The 19,886-nt window shown below is 52.0% G+C and overlaps 1 protein-coding gene across 2 annotated transcripts in view; it reads left to right on the forward strand.

Annotated features, from left to right (window-relative positions):
* The window catches only part of TENM2 (teneurin transmembrane protein 2), a 343,633-nt gene extending 324,010 nt beyond the window's left edge, over nt 1-19,623 (forward strand). For both annotated transcript variants that reach the window (XM_037040640.1, XM_037040701.1), the window contains exons 23-26: nt 3,871-4,167; nt 5,633-7,247; nt 16,957-17,087; nt 18,643-19,623. In XM_037040640.1, coding sequence (XP_036896535.1) covers nt 3,871-4,167; nt 5,633-7,247; nt 16,957-17,087; nt 18,643-19,404 — 2,805 coding nt within the window. In that variant the 3' untranslated portion in view covers nt 19,405-19,623. The remainder of the gene's footprint in view (nt 1-3,870; nt 4,168-5,632; nt 7,248-16,956; nt 17,088-18,642) is intronic.
* Nucleotides 19,624-19,886: the final 263 nt, after the last annotated feature.

Here is a 19,886-nt window from a genome sequence, read left to right on the forward strand (position 1 = left end):
TAAAGTCAAGTTCAAGGAGTTCATCATCACCAAGCCCTTATTATATGAAATGTTAAAGTGACTTATCTAAGAAAAAGAAGATAAAGAAATATGAACAGTGAAAGGACAGTAAACTCACAGTTATTAACAACAACACCTTAAAAAAAAGCAAACCAAGAGGACAGCTAGATGAGGAGTGGAACCACAGAAATGAAGAACACATGGAGATTTAGCAACAGGGGAGTGGGAGGAGGAGAAGGGGGGAGAAGGTACAGAGAATAAGTAGCATAGACAGTAGGTAGAAAATAGACAGGGGGAAGGCAGGAATACTATGGGAAATACAGAATCTAAAGAACTTGAGACACGTGGACATAAACTAAAGGGGGAGATGGTAGGGAGTGTGTGGGTAGAGAGGAATGAAGGGGGGGAAATAGGACAAGGGTAATGGCATAATCAATAAAATATATTTTAAAAATAATAATAAAATAATTTTTTTTAAAAACCACTGGCGAGAGAAATTGAGTGGAAATTCTTAGACACACAGGTTTAAGAGTCATCTGCAGTGGTCCCAAATGTAGCAACCTGATATGGCCAAACTTCTGTCTCCAGATGAAGTGACCCCAGCCTGTGTGCCGCTACCCCCCGACTTTTTGCCTTCTTGACTCTTCTTCCCAAGTGTGACAAGTCTGATGACACAGACCTTCCCACTTGACTCAGTTTCCTTGTAATCCCGAAAACTAGCCCCCCTTACATGTCTCTCCATGCTTCGGTGCATTCTCTTTTCTAAATGTTCTAGCTCAAATGTTGTGTCCCCTTCTCTCTGGGATGACTCCATGGAAACAGCAACAGTTTGAAGAATTATGTAGTCCCAGGTTCAAATCCAGCCCCTGCACTTGTCTAGCTATGCAGCCCCTCTGAGCTTTTGCCATAAAAAATAATTTCTACCTATACTGGGAGAATTCAGCTGGGATCGGGTGTGTGAAGTACCTACCCCAGTACCTGTCAGAGCATGGGGGCTTGTATCAGTTTAGGTTAGCTTCAACTTCTAGGTAACAGAGGTACAGGAATAATGAGAGCTGAGACCAAACACAGGGCTACTACTTTTTAGGACCTAAAAGGAGTCCTAAAGGTAAGCAATTCTTGGCTAGTATGGATGACCATGAAGACACCTGGGTCAGCAGAAGTCTAGACTCTTTTTTTCCAGGTGAGCCATCATCCTTGAGGTTTCCATCCTCAAAGTCACCCCATATTCACAAGGTGAATGCTGCAGGTCCAGCAATCACATCCACATTCCACCTATGAAGAGGAGGAAAGCAGAAAAAACAAAGGGGTACTTCTCTTTTTATAAGATTTATTTTTTTAGAGAGAGAGAGGAAGGGAGGGGAGAAAAGAGGGAGAGAAACATCAATTGGTTGCCTCTTATACATACCCTGTCGAGAGATGGAACCCAAAACCCATCCACATGTCCTGACCAGGAATCAAACTGGCGACCTTTCGCTTTGCAGGATGACACCCAACTAACTGAGCCACCCAACTGAACCACACTGGTCAGGGCAGGGTACCTACTTCTTAGCTAAGTCCGCTTCTTCCAAGGTTCCCAGAAGACAGCTAACAGTGATCACTTACATCACATTAGCCACCCCGTCTTTAAAGGAAGCTGTGAAATGTGGCTCTTTACCTGGACACAGTGCTGCCTCACAGAATACAGGTGTCTGCAGTGTTAGACGTGGTCCTTTTCTCCACCTAAAGCTGCAACATGGAGCCCAAAGGGCCCCCTTTGACACATTTCAGGGCACTCAGTGCATTTGCAATACAAGAAGCAGCAAATCTGGTTCAATGTGTAAGTGTTAACTGGCCAAAGTCCTGAGAGCTAAGTCCTAGACCAATCCTTGTTGTAGACCTGGTTCTAGAAATTGTACCTCTACCCCTTGTGGCCAAGGGTGAGGGACGACCTTTGGAATATGAGCCGCAGGAGATCAAGCTTGTCTCTGGTAGCAAATGCTGCCTCAGTTTCCTCTCCCTGCCCCCAAAGCTTGGTCGGAAGTCAATGATGGATAAGACCCCTCACAGTGGGGGGGGGGGGGGCAACCAAACCCAGACTTGACCACTTGGGAGGCCTTCACGGAAGGACTCAGGGGGCTGCAACAAATAAGGCAGCAGTGGACTCTTGCCTGCCCCCTGGCTTTGACAAAGCCCAAGTCCCCATGTTCTCTGGGAGAAGTGCTTCCTGGCTCTAATCCCCTTAAGGCTGAATACCTGTTGGGGAGAGGTGCAGATCCTTGCCTTGTTAGAGTGTGTCCTGGGGGAAAATCTGGCATCACAAAGACTTCCTGATAAACTTGTGAAATCTGCTCTGCTAAGAGTGCTTTCATATATATGTTAAGGGTTCAAGCAGGAAACCCTAAAACTCTGTTCCTAACAGACTCTGACTCATACTAAGCCCTCAGATTTCTTTGAAATGTTATCTACTGTTTGATCCTTGCTGCCCTGTATTCCTGTGTATTACAACCCAATAAAAGCCCCTGGAGGAGGGAGCTCAACGCCTTATTCCCTTGAGAAATTGGCCTCTGCTCATGGCCTTTTTCCTCTGGGAAAATGGCCACCTCTCCTCCCCAAGCAGATCACATGTCTCAACCATGATTACTCTCATCCATGGTGGCTGGGGGGACTTGCGAGGAAAGTCACCCCCACAAATCCTACCACTTCCTGCTGCGTGACCTTGAACAAGTATGTAACCTCTGTTTCTGGCTCAGTGTCCTCATTTGCCAAGTGGCCTTTGTGAGGATGAACTCAGACAATAGGTGCAAGTTGCCCAACACAATGCCTGTATACACTAGCACTCGGCACTTGTTAAAGTTATTATTACCCATCAGCATCATTGTTAAGTGCTATTGAGCCATTAGGATAAGGTGAGGAGGGACTGGACATCTCTGAACCGCTTCCCCCTGCCTATTTCTGTCTTCCGTTGCCTTCAGCAGTTACCCCACAGATGTCTGGATTCATAATCAATTATGTTGAAAGAGCCTGAGCTGAGTCGGCTTCCGTTTATTCACTCCCAGCCACCCACTCAGGGCGAGTGAAGCCTCAAGAGTCATCTCCTTTCCCCCAACTAGCCGGAGGCTAGTCCCCCAGCTCTGCTGTCTGAGACAGGCTTTCTTCTCTGCCAGATCAGATCAACCTCTCAATAAGCATTAACTCAAGCCTAGATGCATTCCGCCACTCCTTTCAAATCTATGTACAACAGTCCTTCCCTTTGCTGGACTCCCCCTGCCCGGCTGGGGTCTGCCCACTGAGGTGTGCGTCCTTGACAGTGGCAAGACTTTTCTCACCTAGAAGTAAAGGAGTTCACCCGAGAACAAGTCTGTGTCCCAGGTCTTCGTAAAATATGGGTTTCGAAGACCTTCTCCCTACCCTTCTGGGTACCTTTACTTAAGGCTTCAGAAGAAATCCTGGCACTGGCAGTTATGGATTGTTAGCTACTCAGCAGATAACACGACCAACAAGGGTAATAAGTGTGCAAATATACAAATCCTCTCGCCCCGTGCACTGCACAGTTTTCGCCATTCACACTTCCCACAGCGGGGCAGCACCCCGTGTAATTGTGCAGTTCACAGCCTCTGCAGTAGCTCAGGGCAGCCACGCCCAGAGCAGTCATCGCTGACCTTTGCATAACCTCATGTCTGCGTTCTAACACCCTCCAACATTACCATTTGTTATGTGTGCCAGGGTGTAAAAGAGTCTAGGGAGCACTGCTCCAAATAACTTCAGGGCGATTTCTTCCTCCGGAGCCCACTGTGCCCAGGCCACGCCCACCTCGTCCACCATAGAAGGCGGAGCTCATGTGCCCAGGTGATACCTTTCCAACCGGGCCCTTTGCTTGTGTTCCCCCAGGTCCACGGGAGGAATCTCTTGTCCATTGACTACGACCGGAATATCCGGACAGAGAAGATCTATGATGACCACCGGAAGTTCACCCTGAGGATCATTTACGACCAGGTGGGCCGCCCCTTCCTCTGGCTCCCCAGCAGCGGGTTGGCCGCCGTCAACGTCTCCTACTTCTTCAACGGGCGCCTGGCTGGCCTGCAGCGCGGGGCCATGAGCGAGAGGACGGACATCGACAAGCAAGGCCGCATCGTGTCGCGCATGTTCGCCGACGGGAAAGTGTGGAGCTACTCCTACCTCGACAAGGTGGGTGAAAGTGCCGCCCTTGGCCCACCGGGCTTTCTCCTACTAACACTGCCCTTTTCAGGCTGACCTGCCCTGCTTTGTGTAAGACACCTGAACATCTTTGCTTGGACTCCACAAGGGTTCCTCTCCCGTTACCCTCATCACTGGGAGAAAGGAGATCTGAATGAAACAATATTCATAGCTCAGCAATATTACCACTAAAAGAAAAAAAAAACCCTAGACACTCAGAAATGGCAAAAAGGACAGACTGTCTTATTTTATCCCCAAAATAATAATAATAAGTACTGTTGAAGCTGACAGAATCACTGGCAGTATGGCGAAGCATTACTTCTAAACTAGAAATGCACTGATTCGTTTCGGCCTTGGCCTGAAATTAAGCCATCAGAAGAGGGAATTGTGCCTAAAACTCAAGCACCCCGAGCACAAACACCCTCCCACTTGGCCTGTTGCTGAACCAGCCAACGATCCTCTCCATGTAATTCTGTGTCTGGAAGCACCAGGTTCAGGTCTCTGTGTAGGAAAAGGCCAGGTCAGATCAGCAGTAAAAACAGGGCCCAACAGGGCATGAGTCAAGCTTTTTGGAGGTCGGCTTGCTTAGCACTTCCACCTATGTCATGAGACAGGGGCTTGCTCAGCTCAGGCCTCTCACCTGGACTCACCCTTGACGCAGGTCCATTTCCAGCCCCTCGCCCATCACCCCCAATTGGTGTCCACTGTAAATAGAGCTGTTATCTCTGCAAGAGAGGGGCTGCTGTCCCTTTGGTCACTCCTGAACATTGTTCTCATTGCATCATAAAATCCTGGAATGGCTGACCAGAGGAGGCTGGAATCTCCCAGTTGCCTTGAGTTGGAGGCCATTCCCAGCCCCCCCACCCCCACCAAAGAATCAATCATTCTGGGCTTTATCATCTTTTCAGTATCTTCTAAATGGAGCGTGTGCTTTTTCTCTCTAGATTTAATTAGGGGTGGCAGAAACATAGTATGTGTGTCGCATCTATCTTCTGACGGGTCACTGGCAGTCATGTCTAAGCAATTTCAGGATTCCTCATTATTGAGTCTGTAGGAAAACTCTCCCAGTGCCCCCCACCTCAGCCCTCCAAGCCCTCACTACTCAAAAGTGTGGTCCAAGCAAGGTCAGCATCACCTGGGAGCTTGTTACAAAAGCGGAGTTTCAGGCCCCGCCCCCTCCCAGAACTGATGTATCAGAACCTGCCTTTTAACAAGATCCCTGGGTACTTCGCCTGCACGTTATAGTCTGAGAAAACCTGCTCCAGGCAGGCACCCTGATCCATCAGAGCTGGCACGCCCCGTGAAGTCTACCCACTCAAAACCTCTGCTCTAAACCTCCCCATCCTTCCTGCCTTTAGGATGGGCTTTTGGGGAAACGGAATGAATTCTGTCAGTCTGAGGGAATTGGTCCTTGAAAAGCCGACTCACGGGCTCCCTTCCCCTTTCCTCCCTCCAGTCCGTGGTCCTCCTGCTGCAGAGCCAGCGTCAGTACGTATTTGAGTATGACCCCTCCGACCGTCTCCACGCTGTCACCATGCCCAGCGTTGCCCGGCACAGCATGGCCACGCACACCTCCATCGGCTACATCCGCAATATCTACAACCCGCCTGAAAGCAACGCTTCGGTCATCTTTGACTACAGTGACGATGGCCGCATCCTGAAGACATCCTTTTTGGGCACCGGGCGCCAGGTGTTTTACAAGTACGGGAAGCTCTCCAAGTTATCGGAGATTGTCTATGACAGTACTGCCGTCACTTTCGGGTACGACGAGACCACTGGTGTGTTGAAGATGGTCAACCTCCAGAGTGGGGGCTTCTCCTGCACCATCCGGTACCGGAAGATCGGCCCGCTTGTGGACAAGCAGATCTACAGGTTTTCTGAGGAAGGCATGGTCAATGCCAGGTTTGACTACACCTATCACGACAACAGCTTCCGCATCGCAAGCATTAAGCCCGTCATCAGTGAAACTCCCCTTCCTGTTGACCTCTACCGCTATGATGAGATATCTGGCAAGGTGGAGCACTTTGGCAAGTTCGGGGTTATCTATTATGACATCAACCAGATCATTACCACTGCCGTGATGACCCTCAGCAAACACTTTGACACCCACGGGCGGATCAAGGAGGTACAGTACGAGATGTTCAGGTCCCTCATGTACTGGATGACGGTGCAGTATGACAGCATGGGCAGAGTGATTAAGCGGGAGCTGAAACTGGGGCCCTATGCCAACACCACGAAGTACACCTATGACTACGACGGAGACGGGCAGCTCCAGAGCGTGGCCGTCAATGACCGCCCCACCTGGCGCTACAGCTACGACCTCAATGGCAACCTGCACTTGCTGAACCCGGGCAACAGTGTGCGCCTCATGCCCTTGCGCTACGACCTCCGGGACCGGATAACCCGCCTTGGCGACGTGCAGTACAAAATTGACGATGACGGCTATCTGTGCCAGCGAGGGGCGGACATCTTCGAGTACAACTCCAAGGGCCTCCTAACGAGAGCGTACAACAAGGCCAGTGGGTGGAGTGTCCAGTACCGCTATGACGGTGTGGGGCGGCGGGCTTCCTACAAGACCAACCTGGGCCACCACCTGCAGTATTTCTACTCTGACCTCCACAACCCGACTCGCGTCACCCATGTCTACAATCACTCCAACTCAGAGATAACCTCGCTCTACTACGACCTCCAAGGTCACCTCTTCGCCATGGAGAGCAGCAGTGGGGAGGAGTACTACGTGGCCTCGGATAACACAGGGACCCCCCTGGCTGTGTTCAGCATCAACGGTCTCATGATCAAACAGCTGCAGTACACGGCCTACGGGGAGATTTATTATGACTCCAACCCTGACTTCCAGATGGTCATTGGCTTCCACGGGGGACTCTACGATCCCCTGACCAAGCTGGTCCACTTCACTCAACGGGACTATGATGTGCTGGCGGGACGATGGACCTCTCCAGACTACACCATGTGGAAAAACGTGGGCAGGGAACCAGCCCCCTTTAACCTGTACATGTTCAAGAGCAACAATCCTCTCAGCAATGAGCTGGATTTGAAGAACTACGTGACAGGTGAGGACTTTGCCGCCTCGGCTGGGCACTGGCTCCCTGTGGGGTGGTTGTCCCGGTAGACTGTTGGGCACTTCGGAAGGCAGCCTTACGTCATACACTAGGAGAATCCTGGAGAGCGGTAAGCCCTGGGCAGTATAGTGTGTAGTAACTGCCAAGTGACAGCAGTGCAGAGCAGTCACCAAGTCTCCTTGGAGAGGTCCTGCCCATTGTCAAGTCCGCTCAGTTTATAAGAGCCCTTCCTGCCCCAACAGAGAAAGACAGCCTTACGACGGAGGGGGGGGGGGGGCGGTACAACACACAACAAGTGGGACTCTAGTGTCAGATGTACTTGGGTCTAATTCTTTCTCAATTTATAAGCCACTGGAGTATGGGATAGTGGGACAGTCTCTCTGAGCTGTAGTTTCTTCCTCTGTGAAAGGACATAAATATAACCATTCCACAGAGTGATCTTGTAAGTGAACGGAGACAGGTCAAGTCCAGTGCCCGGCACTTAGACAGTGGATGTTCCCAACAGGGCACCTGCTCATGTTATTGACATCATTACTAGTGAAGTGATGAGTGAACATTGGTGCTGAGATGACTAAGCGGACTGTCCCCACCTCACCCCGAGGCTGGCAGGGTACACATGCAAATAACCAATAATAACACAAAGCAGAATGAAGTCTGTGCTACCTTTGTAGGTGCCTGCTGTCTATTCAACAAGCATTTATAGAGTGGCACCAGGCTAGATTCTGGGGATACAATGGTGAACTAGATAAGCACCCTTCTTGCAAAGGGGTGTGTGTGTGTGACTTGAGTTGAAAATTTTGATATACCACAGAAAGGCCCAAAGGGGCAAACTGGGCCTGAGGAAGGTGATCTTGGTTGACAGAAATGGGCTGAAGGCTGAAGAAAAACCATGAGCACAAGTCGGAAGGATATAGGAAGCTTTGAAACAGTATGGAGACAAGGAGACCAAAGAGGGCACATGGTCTACTTCCTCGTGATAAGTGAGCCATTGGGAAATGAAGGTCCCTATCCATCCACTCACATCTATCCATCCTAACACACACTTAGAGCTAGAGATGCAGTGGAAACAAGATAAAGCTCCTGTCCCCAGGGAAATAAGGAAATCAGGATGGATGCTTGCACGTGTGGGTAGATAGATGGATGGATAGATGGAGCTCCAAAGGACCAACTTCCAGCAAAGAAGCCAGAGCCATCTCACCTGCGTACACAATGTACAGGAACAACGTGAGGACCCCAAATCCAAGGCCCTACCCCAAGTTCCAGGAAACTCACAGCTCTTGGCCATGGGTCAGAGAGGAGTCAAGCCTAAGGGACCCCTCCCCTCAGGGGACAAGGAGTCACTTTTCCATCCCCAGGACTGAAAAGGAAGCAGCAGCTACCTGCAGCACAGCACTAACCTCAGTGTCCCAAGGAACCAGACACAAATAGGCAACCTTAGAGGTCAACATGTGGCCACACAGTGCCTCACTGACTAGCCCCAGGCCCCTTGAAGTGGAGCCTAGCGCCCTCCAATGGAAGCAGCTGGTACCCTGTGAGCCGAGGAGCTAAGGCCAAGCTGGCTCCTTCCTCCCTATCCTCCCCCAACACCTCCTGTAGCAGGAAGCGCTCCCATGCCTGCCGCCAGGCTTCCTCGCTTCCCTGGGGCTTAGCCCGACTGTTGCCCCGAAGTTCACTGCAGTTCCAAATTAAAGCCCCTCTCAGAGCCCAGGCACATGGGTGTAGTTTCTGATAATGGTAAATGCTATGATGATAAATAAAATAGGTGAAGGGGTTAGACAGAGAGTGATGGGCAGTGTCCACTTAGGGGGCTCAGAGGCCTCCTTAAAAGAGAGCATTTGTGGAGAGACATTTAGGAAGTGTGTGGTGTGTGTGTGGTGTGTGTGGTGTGTGTGGTGTGTGTGGTGTGTGTGGCAGGGGACAGGGGACAGTGTCCCAGACAGAAGAAACAGTGTGAACTGGAGGCAGGCCAGGCCTACCTTGGTCATAGGAGAAGAATCTTCCTCCATCCAGAATGTACTTTCCCCCTGCTGGGCCCTGCAAACCTTAGGGATGAATCAGCCAGAGGAGACTTTCTAAAGGCGCTCAAAGAAAGCGAAACAGACTCTCCAGCTGCTGAGACCCAGAAAAAATCATTCTCTCCAAGTACAATCAACCTCATGACCCCTCAGCTATTTTCCTGGTTCTCCTAAAAGACAAAAAAAAGTTATAGTTGTCTTTTCTTTTTTTGCCTGTTTTTGTTTTACTGGAGTTTCAGGTAACACCTGATGGTTCCTAAAGCGCTTCAGAGGGAAGGGGGAGGAGGGGAAACAAACAAAAAATAACTGGGGAGGGAAAGAAAAGCCACTGGGAGGAGGTAAGCCGCTGGTTCCTTCTCAGCCTGATTCGGGGGAGGGAGTCGGTACCTCTGGACACATAGGATGAATCCCTTCCTTCAATCCTTAGTAGGAGAGAGAGGAGGAAAAAAGCAAAAGGCTCTTGCTTTGGCCCTCCCGAGTCTCAGAGAAAAGGGGGAAGCCAACTTTTGGATGTCATGAGTTATGGGGAAGAAGATAGGGAGGTGCTGGGTAAGATGCAGGTCAGTGGAAACACTGGCAGACTCCAGACGGTAGCTCCGGGTGTCCTTTGAGCTGGCGTTGCTGCAGTGTGGTAGCTGGCATGGGAGGGTGTCCCCATTGTTGACGGGGGCTGAGGTCTCCCGGAATGCAGGCTGCCTGGTGCTTCGGTCAGCGAGGCAAGTAGGGCAGTGTCATGGGTGCTGGGGCTCAGGCCAGAAACCATCAGCAGCACCTTTGGCTGGGCTTGCTCTCAGCTGGGCTTCTCTTGTAGGCTTGTTACAGAACAGAGGTACAAGGGGTGGGGGGGCAATATTTGGCCCACCCAGGGATGCCAAAAACTGATACAGAACAACAGGGGCCCCTCTCAAAAATGGTATACTAATACCTACTGGGCGCACCTGCCCGCCGACAATTGGAAAGACATCTCTCAATGCCAGAGATTTGTGAAAATGAAAGGAAGGTTTATTTAGTGCTAGACAGACTTAAAGTAGTGACCCAACGTCCTCATTAATATCAAAGTCCGGGACTTCCAGCCAAGATGGAGGCGTAGGTGGAAACACTGTGCCTCCTCGCACAACCAAGTTTAAAGACAACAAGGTTTTAGTAATGAACACACAACCAAAACACAGAAAATTGAACTATACGGAAGTCCGACAACAACAACAAATCCTTCAGCCAGACTGGTTAGAGGGGAGGAGCCAGCAGCTGGTGGAGCAGGGTTGCACAGGACAACTCAGCCAGACCCACCCAGGCATACAGGCAGTGGTTGGCAGATCCCAGGCGTGGGGTTGCAATGGGCGGACCCAGTGATGGCACAAGGTGGTAGACTGACTGCGGTCACACATTCTCACGCAGATAAACCAGGCAAAGGAGCAAGCAGTGAGATGGACCACGCAGGCCCCAGCTGCGGGAAGCAGCACAGGGGACCACCATTGCCCCTCTTTGACCCCACCCCCACATACAGCTTCACAACCCACTGACCTGGGTCACCCCACCCTGGTGAACACCTAATGCTCCGCCCCTCATACATAACAGGCTCGAACAGACCAAAACATTATGGCTCGAGAAGAACTCAAAGCCCCAGAGCCAATACTTCTAAGCGACAAAGAAATAGCCAACCTGTCAGATGCACAGTTCAAAACACTTGTGATCAGTATACTCACAGAACTGGTTGATTTTAGTCACAAATTAGAGGAACAAATGAACACTAAACTAAGTAAAATGAAGGGAAATGCACAGGAAACCAATAGTGATGGAAAGGAAACTGGGACTCAGATCAAGGGAGTGGACCAGAAGGAAGAAAAAAATGACCAAACAGAAAACAATGAAGAAACAAGAATTCAAAAAAATGAGGAGAGGCTTAGGAACCTTTAGGACATCTTTAAACGTTCCAACATCCGAATTATAGGGGTACCGGAAGGGGAAGAGGAAGAGCGACAAGTGGAATACTTATTTGAACAAATAATAAAGGAGAACTTCCTGAATCTAGCAAAGGAAATAGACTTCCAGGAAGTCCAGGAAGCTCAGAGGGTCCCAAAGAAGTTGGACCCAAGAAGGAACACATCAAGGCACATCATAATTACATGAGCCAAGATTAAAATGAAGGAGAGAATCCTAGAAGCAGCAACAAATCAGGAGAGTCACCTACAAAGGAGTGCCCATGAGACTGTCAGCTGATTTCTCAAAAGAGACCTTACAGGCAAGAAGGGACTGGAAAGAAGTATTCCAAGTCACAAAATCCAAAGACCTACATCCAAGATTGCTCTATCCAGCAAAGCTTTCATTTAGAATGGAAGGGCAGATAAAGTGCTTCTCAGATAAGGTCAAATTCAAGGAGTTCATCATTACCAAGCCCTTATTATATGAAATGTTAAAGGGACTTACCTAAGAAAAAGAAGATAAAAAATATGAACAGTGAAAGGACAGCAAACTCACAGTTATTAACAACCACACCTAAAACAAAAGCAAACTAAGAGGACAGCTAGATCAGGAGCAGAACCATAGAAATGAAGATCACATGGAGGGTTAGCAACAGGGTAGTGGGAGGAGGAGAAGGGGGGAGAAGGTTCAGAGAATAAGTAGCATAGATGGTAGGTAGAAAATAGATGGGGGAGGGCAAGAATAGTAGGGGAAATATAGAATCTAAAGAACTTGAGACACGTGGACATAAACTAAAGGGACGGTGGGGGAGGGGTGTGCAGGGTGGAGGGGAATGAAGGGGGGAAATAGGACAACTGTAATGGCATAATCAATCAAATATATTTTTTTAAAAGAGTTTGTATATGTATATATTATCATATAAAATAGAAAAAAAATCAAAGTCCTTTAGGATAACCACAGACTTCCTTCTCCCCCTGCCCTAATTTGGGGAACCGTATCTCAGGAAAAGAAGCACACGTTCATGTTTCCAGGCCACTGGCACCGTCAGCTGTGTCCCCGTCGGGCAGGATCTCTAATTACTCCAAAGCCATGTGGCACCTTCTCATGGCCTGCTGGCAAAGAGTTCTTTGTACCCATTCTTCCAGGCAAAGTCTCTCCTGCTTCCCAGGCCATGAAGCCCAAGGGAGCACCCCAAAGCCGCGTGGGCCTCTTCTACCAAAGCTGCAGGGGTCCACACTCCACCAAAAGCATGTGGCTTTCTTCACCTGCCTGCAGGGGTCCCCATTCTGGCAAAGCGCATGGTTCTCCCACACGTGCAAGAGGGGGTCCTCACTCTGCTAAAACCGAGTGGCTCTCCCACAATTGGTTACACCTGCCAGGACACCCGTATCCTCCCAGCTTTACTGGGCTGCCTTAGTGAGTCTGGGCAGGTGTGGCCTCCTGGTGTGGAGCCAGTCAACTCCAAGCTCTCATGCAGGCGCTGTAACTCGGGGGACCTGCCCCCAGTTACATCCTGGGTAGAAGTCACTCCCTTCTCCCTGGCTCAAAGCTTGGCCACAGCTATTTAACATATCTATGAAACCAGTTAAAGGTTACAGATATGTTAAATGACCATTCCAGAGGTTAGCTGCAAAACTGTTGCTATGCAAAACAGCTCTCAATGGCCCTGCTCCATTTGTCCCTTCCCCCTGCGGGGGTGTGAGGACATCTTAATATTTTCTGCAAACCTTGAGTCCTGGACCCCATTCCAAATCCTTTTTTTTGGGTCTCCCCTCCTGACTGCGCCCTGTCCTGCCTGCCGGAGCCTCTGCCACCCTGGGAGGTGGGGCAACTGGGCAAGGCTGCAGGATGAATTGTGGCCAGGAGGGAGAGTTGGTAACCTGTGTCTACTGGGGACATCTTGGCTGTCCCTCACTGGCAATCCCCACCCTGCCTTCTGGGGGCACAGTTACATTAGCAGTTTCTGCACCCTTCTCCTTCCCTAACATCAGACTGAAGTCTCCCCTGGGGTTCGTGTAACAGTTGTCTGGGAGACAAAGACACCCCCTTGGGGGGTGTTCCTGTTGATGGGTCTGTAACCATACTAGATGTGAACTGGAGGACAGGGTGAGGACAGGGCCCAGGACTGGGGTTGCCGGAACCGGCTTGCACACTTAACTCCAGGCTGAGGGCGCGGGGTCCCTGGAGGCTGCTGATGCAAGGTGGCAGCGGGGCGGTGGGGCAGGGCCACTGGCGACCCTGCTGCCTCCTCCACCTCTTTCATCGAGTGGGGTCCAGTGCTGACTGCTGCCACAGCCCCGCCGCACCCACCCTGCTTGCTAACCCGCCACCCCAGAGCCTTGCCCACCCACAGGCAGCGGCCAGCGGAGAGCTTTCTGAATGGCGAGATGTCTGTCCTCATTCCAGTGCTTCCTAGAGACTCACTAAATGGGAATTAAATCAAATTGAACTAAGTCCAACAAAACTGGATCCAGAAACCATTAGAAAGAATCTGACATAAACGGTGGTGTAAGAGGAGCCCCATGGCTCAGGCTGATGTCGGCCCGAGCTGTGCAAAGGGGGCCTGGAGAAAGAGAGAGCAGGACCCACACAGGGCCACGCCAGCTGCTGGGTCAGGATGACGGGACCCCTGGAGAGCGGACCCCCGCAGAGAACGCCAGCTTATTCCCCACTATTCGCAGGTGGGGCCACTGTAACGCCCATCTAAATGAGTCTCCACTTGCCACTTAGGAGAGGAGCAGAGTGCTTGAACTTGCCATTCACAGTTTAAGCAGGAGAACTAATTAAATATAGTCAGGAGGAACATCAGGAACAGGCCCTTCTCTCTGGTGCTCAAGAGAGTTTCTGGTGTTTGGAAACCACTCTCTGAGTGCAAGCGGCAGTTCCTGAGGCCAGAAGAGGCCCAGTGTCCTCCTGGGGGTGTTGCTGGCTCCCAGGACGGGCCCCAAGACACCTGGGTGGGAGCAGAGGGGTAGCCACTAGGAAGGGGTGACTGAGAGCAAGAAGGATTTCTTTCCCACTCATGGGCTCCAAAGCAACAACCTTTAAAACAGTTATCTTTAAGGTAATATACTGATGATCGATACACCTGTGATCAAAAGGCGTTCATGAAAAGACAGCCCCCGCCCCCCATGTTAGCATCCAGGGAGAGACCCTCCATCCGAAACATACCGAGGACCGACAGGGCCCAGATGGCAGCACCCGGGCCTATGACCCATTCTGGCCTTGCCTGTCACTTGCTGGGTGCCTTGAACAGAAGTCTTAACCTTCCTGGGCCTTAGTTTCTTCATCAGCAAAATGATGATCATTGTAGTCACCCACAGGATTGTGAAATTGCACCTCATAAAGCACCTGGCACAGCACGAAGTCTAAGAAAGGTCAGTGTGTTTGCGATGCCCGTGCAGCAATGGACTTGGACATGGGGACTTTGGAGGTGAAAAGTGGGGGTGTGGGGAGGGGTCTCCAGCTCCACCCTGAAACAGATCCAGGCTCTGCCCTGAGTGGCGTGGCTTTGGCAAGCCTGAGACCCCAGATTTCAAATCGAGCAAACCTCCTGGATGTCGCCCACGGTGACTTGTATTTTCTCCCTGCCCCTCGCCCCGGGCAGGCACCTGTGAGCGCAGAGTCGGATTTTGTGGGGCTTTGTTTTCATACGTGAGCAGGAAGGCACAGCCTCCCAGTTCCCTGACCCCCTTCTCCTGTCTATACTTAGCAGCCAAGCTGCTGGGCTGACAGTGTTTTAGGAGAGAGAACATTCCAGATGGCAGCACAGTCGCACACCCCGGGGAGCCTGAGAAGAAGGAAGAATGAGCTCTTAGGAGGGGTTGCAGCCCCAGCCCCTGCCTGGAGGACTCCCTCTCAGCAGATTATCAGGGGCCTTTCCCCTGATGAGACCAGCGGCTTTCCGAGGCAAGGGGTGCTCGTGGGGCAGGAAGTGCCTCCTGCAAAAGGGAGGGATAGGCGGTGTGAACGAACATCTTCCAACAGGGAAAGAGTCCAAAATCAAGCCATGTCAGAGACTAAAAAGGCAGATGACGTGAGCAGTAATTGGTCAGGGGTGGTCTCCCAAGACCAAGATCCCTGGTCCCAAAGGCAGGGACCAGGGATCACCTCCTGAGCACCAGGGAGGGACCCCTGAGGGGAAAAGACCAGGGTGGGGAGAGTCTCCTGAGGCCAAAGACCCCTCGGACCTTTCTGGGCCCTCCCTCCACGGCCCAGTTTACAGTGGAAGGTGGGGCGATTTTACGTGGTGCACAGAGGAGGGACTAGAGAGCGTGGGAGCAGGCATGTGGACGTTTGTGTCTCTTCAGTCCTCTTTATACTCTTCCAGATCAGTCGAGGAGGAGTATGTATTTGCCACCTCATTGACACTTCTAATCTCCCCTTGGAACGGACAGAGCAGATCTAAGACTCGCTCACTCTCTGGCAACAGAATCCCGCTCCATTTTCTTGCATTGCTTGGTTTTGTTGGCTTCGTTTTAATTTGACAGTTCTTTTCTGTTTGCATCAAGTGAGTGTGCTCCCCCACTTACGGTAGGGACCGAGTTTCTCTTTTTACGAATGGACGTACTTAAGTGGAAAAGGCAAATTTATTTTTCAGGAACCAGGAAGTACAGTCCCTGCCGGCACAGGTGCTGCCCGGTTAGGGCAAAGCAGCAGGAGCGAGTGAACGTGAATATCCAAAGTTGGGAAAGGCACACTCCGCAGCCCCCGGCACCCACCTTGCACAAAAGAGCCGCTTTGTCAGTATGTGATTGTTGCTGGATGCCAACACACGTCTGAACATGGTGTCAAACCTATGTTGCTAAATAACCCTTACGTGGGCTAGCGCTAACCTGTGTAGTTGCCAAAGGACCAGTCTGTGCCCAAGGCCAAAGAATGCACCATGGATTCCCGATCCCACCCTCCCCCGACCCCATTAGAGGGTTCTCACGTGCATGGATGTTTAGTAGTAAAGTCAACCTTAACTCCCTCACGACAGTCCCAGGGCAGGAAGTAGGCAGTTGTCCCACCTCCTTACTTAGTCCCTCTAGAAGCAAGTTCTCGGGCAGGTATCGGTAGTTCCTCCTTCACCCTCCAACCAGGCAAGGAAGCCTTTGCCACCTGTGTTCAGTGTTCATCCGTCCATCCATTCATTCATTCCAAGGACACTTACTGAGCACCTATTTTGTGCTCACCAGACATTGTTGTAGGGCCCAGGGGGTGGGGTTGGCCATGACTAAAATAGATTTGTTCGCGCACTACCCTCGTGGAGCTTACACTCCGACCATAACCAATAGGTGCAATCCACATCCAAGTGCTGCAGCGCATTAGAAGGTGATTACAGGATGGGGTGTGGGGGGGAGGGGAGAGGGAATGGGCAGAGCAAGGAGACTCGGTATTGCCGGGGTCGGGGCAGGTGTTAACCATGGGGGTTGGGTCAGCCCTAAGGGGGAGGCAACATCGGAGAAGACTTGAAAGGGGTGAGAGAGCCAGAAGGTACTTCTTGGGAAGGGCGCTCCAGGACCCAAGATGAGTGTGCGCCCTGTGGTGGGGTGGGGGGCGGTGGGTGTTAGGAACTGCCCAAGTTTGGAAGGACATCTACTTACTGGACCCTGCGTCGAGAAGCTCTGGGCCTGGACCAGGAGACCTTCCCAGGCTTCTGCCTCCCACCCCTGTTGGACTCCCACCCAAGCATCCCTTTTATCTTGCTCTCTCTCCAAAAATCTTCGATGGCTTTCCACCCATAATGATTTCAGAAATCTTTGTTTCTCTTTCCACCACAGACGTGAAAAGCTGGCTTGTGATGTTTGGATTTCAGCTTAGCAACATAATCCCTGGCTTCCCAAGAGCCAAGATGTACTTCGTGCCTCCTCCCTATGAACTGTCAGAAAGCCAAGCAAGTGAGAGTGGACAGGTAAGCCGGGGCTCCTGCCAAGAACGCGCCGATGGCCGTCGTGCCCTTTGGCAAACAGAGGCCCGTGGGAGCCAGGGGCCTGTGGGCAGAGGAGCAAAACACTGGCGCTGGGTATAAAAGGCGCACGAACTGCTGCGCCCCCCCAAGAAAGCCAACGCTGTCACCCTGTCACCTGTCTGGTGCAGCGCGTACTTCTCCCGAACCTCGATGGTGGCCTTCGTTGTGGTATCATTACCTGTTGGGTAGATACCCCCGAGTCATTCCTGGATTAACAACAGCACAGGGAAATCTAGCAGCACACTTCTACCTGCACCATCTATAGAAGCACAGCCCTTTCTCGGCTTTTATGGGACATCCTAAAACCACGCTCTGCAGTCTCTGTCCCGTGCAAGAACATTTTTATGCCCCACGTCAAGCATGAGGGTTTTGCGGTGCAAATGGATACAGGTTGAGTTTTCTGGACAGAATGGGTGCCGGGGGCTGTCCCTGATGACTGAAGGGTGGCCATTTTCCGTGCAGGCGCAGCTCAGAGCCCTGCCACAACACAGCAGGAGGGGCGGGCCTCCCAGTTCAGCTCACCACCACCCCCAGAGCCAGTGCTCAGCCCTACGAACATCCGAAAGGTCTCAGCTGCTCTGGATAATTGTCCAAACTTGAGAGACAAGGAGGAGCTGCTGGGTAATTGAGAGCAGCGTGCTCTCAGTTCTGCCCCTCGGGGACCACTCAGCGGATGAATAGCCATCACTTCTCTCATTTATCTAAGTGCCATTACCTCCCAAACAACAGCTTCCTCCATTATCCCAGCCTGTCCCCCAACAACCAATTGAGACAAGTTGTCATCTGTGAGTGCAGAGCTGAAGGCCAAGGCCATGGTGGTGATTTCCTGCCCCTGCAGAATCAGGGCTCAAATCCAAAGCGAGTGGCTCCCTCCAACGTGAACACCACACACACAAACCACCCCTGGTGTCCTGTTAGAATGTGGCTTCGGACTCCATAGGACCAGAGGGAGGTTCGAGATCTCACCATTCTACCAGGGTGGGCCTCGGGGACTCCACTGCTCCCAGCCATACCCTGAGAGGCAAGGTCTCAACCCAAGGACGTTAAAAAGTATCCACGGTATTGGCCTCAAAGAAATCTGGGCCACAGCAGCCGGGTTCACAGCTCCCCAAACACAGACCTTGCCCTTCAGGTCAGGATATTGCTGGGGCTGCAGCGTGCAAGACAGGTGCCCAACCACCAGAGGGCAGAGTGCCTCTTTCACCTGGAAGGGAGAGGCGTGGCAAGCCAGGGGGTGAACCTCCATCCCATCTTTTGAGTGAGTGGCACAGTTTCAAGCAGACAGGCCACACAATCAGAGCCCCAGAAAGCACCAGCCTGTCCTAAGTTTCTAATGGAAGGCCCGTGTTAGCTCACATCCCTGCAGACACGAGCCTGGTTCCCACAGGGAGGAGCCCAGGCTTTTCCCTTCCTGACCCTTTTGTAATGAGCTTCCCAGCCCACCCGAGTGGCTGCCCTGCCCATCATCTCAGCTGTCTGTGTGTTCTCATGCCCACAGCTCATCACAGGTGTCCAGCAGACGACAGAGAGGCACAATCAGGCCTTCCTGGCTCTCGAAGGGCAGGTCATTGCTAAAAAGCTCCACGCCAGCATCCGGGAGAAGGCGGGCCACTGGTTTGCCACCACCACGCCCATCATCGGCAAAGGCATCATGTTTGCCATCAAAGAAGGGCGTGTGACCACCGGCGTGTCCAGCATCGCCAGCGAGGACAGCCGCAAGGTGGCTTCCGTGCTGAACAACGCCTACTACCTGGACAAAATGCACTACAGCATCGAGGGCAAAGACACCCACTACTTCGTGAAGGTCGGCTCAGCCGACAGCGACCTGGTCACGCTGGGCACCACCATCGGCCGCAAGGCGCTGGAGAGCGGGGTGAACGTGACCGTGTCGCAGCCCACGCTGCTGGTCAACGGCAGGACTCGAAGGTTCACCAATGTGGAGTTCCAGCAGGACACGCTGCTGCTCAGCATCCGCTACGGCCTCACCCCCGACACCCTGGACGAAGAGAAGGCCCGCGTCCTGGACCAGGCCAGGCAGAGGGCCCTGGGCACCGCCTGGGCCAAGGAGCAGCAGAAGGCCAGGGACGGGCGCGAGGGGAGCCGCCCGTGGACTGAGGGCGAGAAGCAGCAGCTCCTGAGCACGGGGCGGGTGCCGGGGTACGAGGGCTACTACGTGCTGCCCGTGGAGCAGTACCCAGAGCTCGCAGACTGCAGCAGCAACATCCAGTTTTTAAGACAGAACGAGATGGGAAAGAGGTAACAAAATCATCGGCTGCCATTCCTCGTCCGGATGGCTCAGCGGGAGTGACTGTCCTCTCCTCTCCTAAGGAGATGAAGACCTAACAGGGGCCTGGGGCCGGGCTGCTTCGGGTAGCAGCGGCAAGCAAGCTCACATTTTTTGAGTTCTGATGCTGCTGTCCCAGACAGACATCCCACATCCCGAAGCAGACTCAAGCCCGGCCGACACTTCTGAGGAAAATAAAACNCTCGCAGACTGCAGCAGCAACATCCAGTTTTTAAGACAGAACGAGATGGGAAAGAGGTAACAAAATCATCGGCTGCCATTCCTCGTCCGGATGGCTCAGCGGGAGTGACTGTCCTCTCCTCTCCTAAGGAGATGAAGACCTAACAGGGGCCTGGGGCCGGGCTGCTTCGGGTAGCAGCAGCAAGCAAGCTCACATTTTTTGAGTTCCGATGCTGCTGTCCCAGACAGACATCCCACATCCCGAAGCAGACTCAAGC

This window comes from Sturnira hondurensis, unplaced genomic scaffold (assembly GCF_014824575.4).
Source record: "Sturnira hondurensis isolate 20B ecotype Veracruz unplaced genomic scaffold, ASM1482457v3 Scaffold0000022, whole genome shotgun sequence".
NCBI lineage: Eukaryota > Metazoa > Chordata > Mammalia > Chiroptera > Phyllostomidae > Sturnira > Sturnira hondurensis.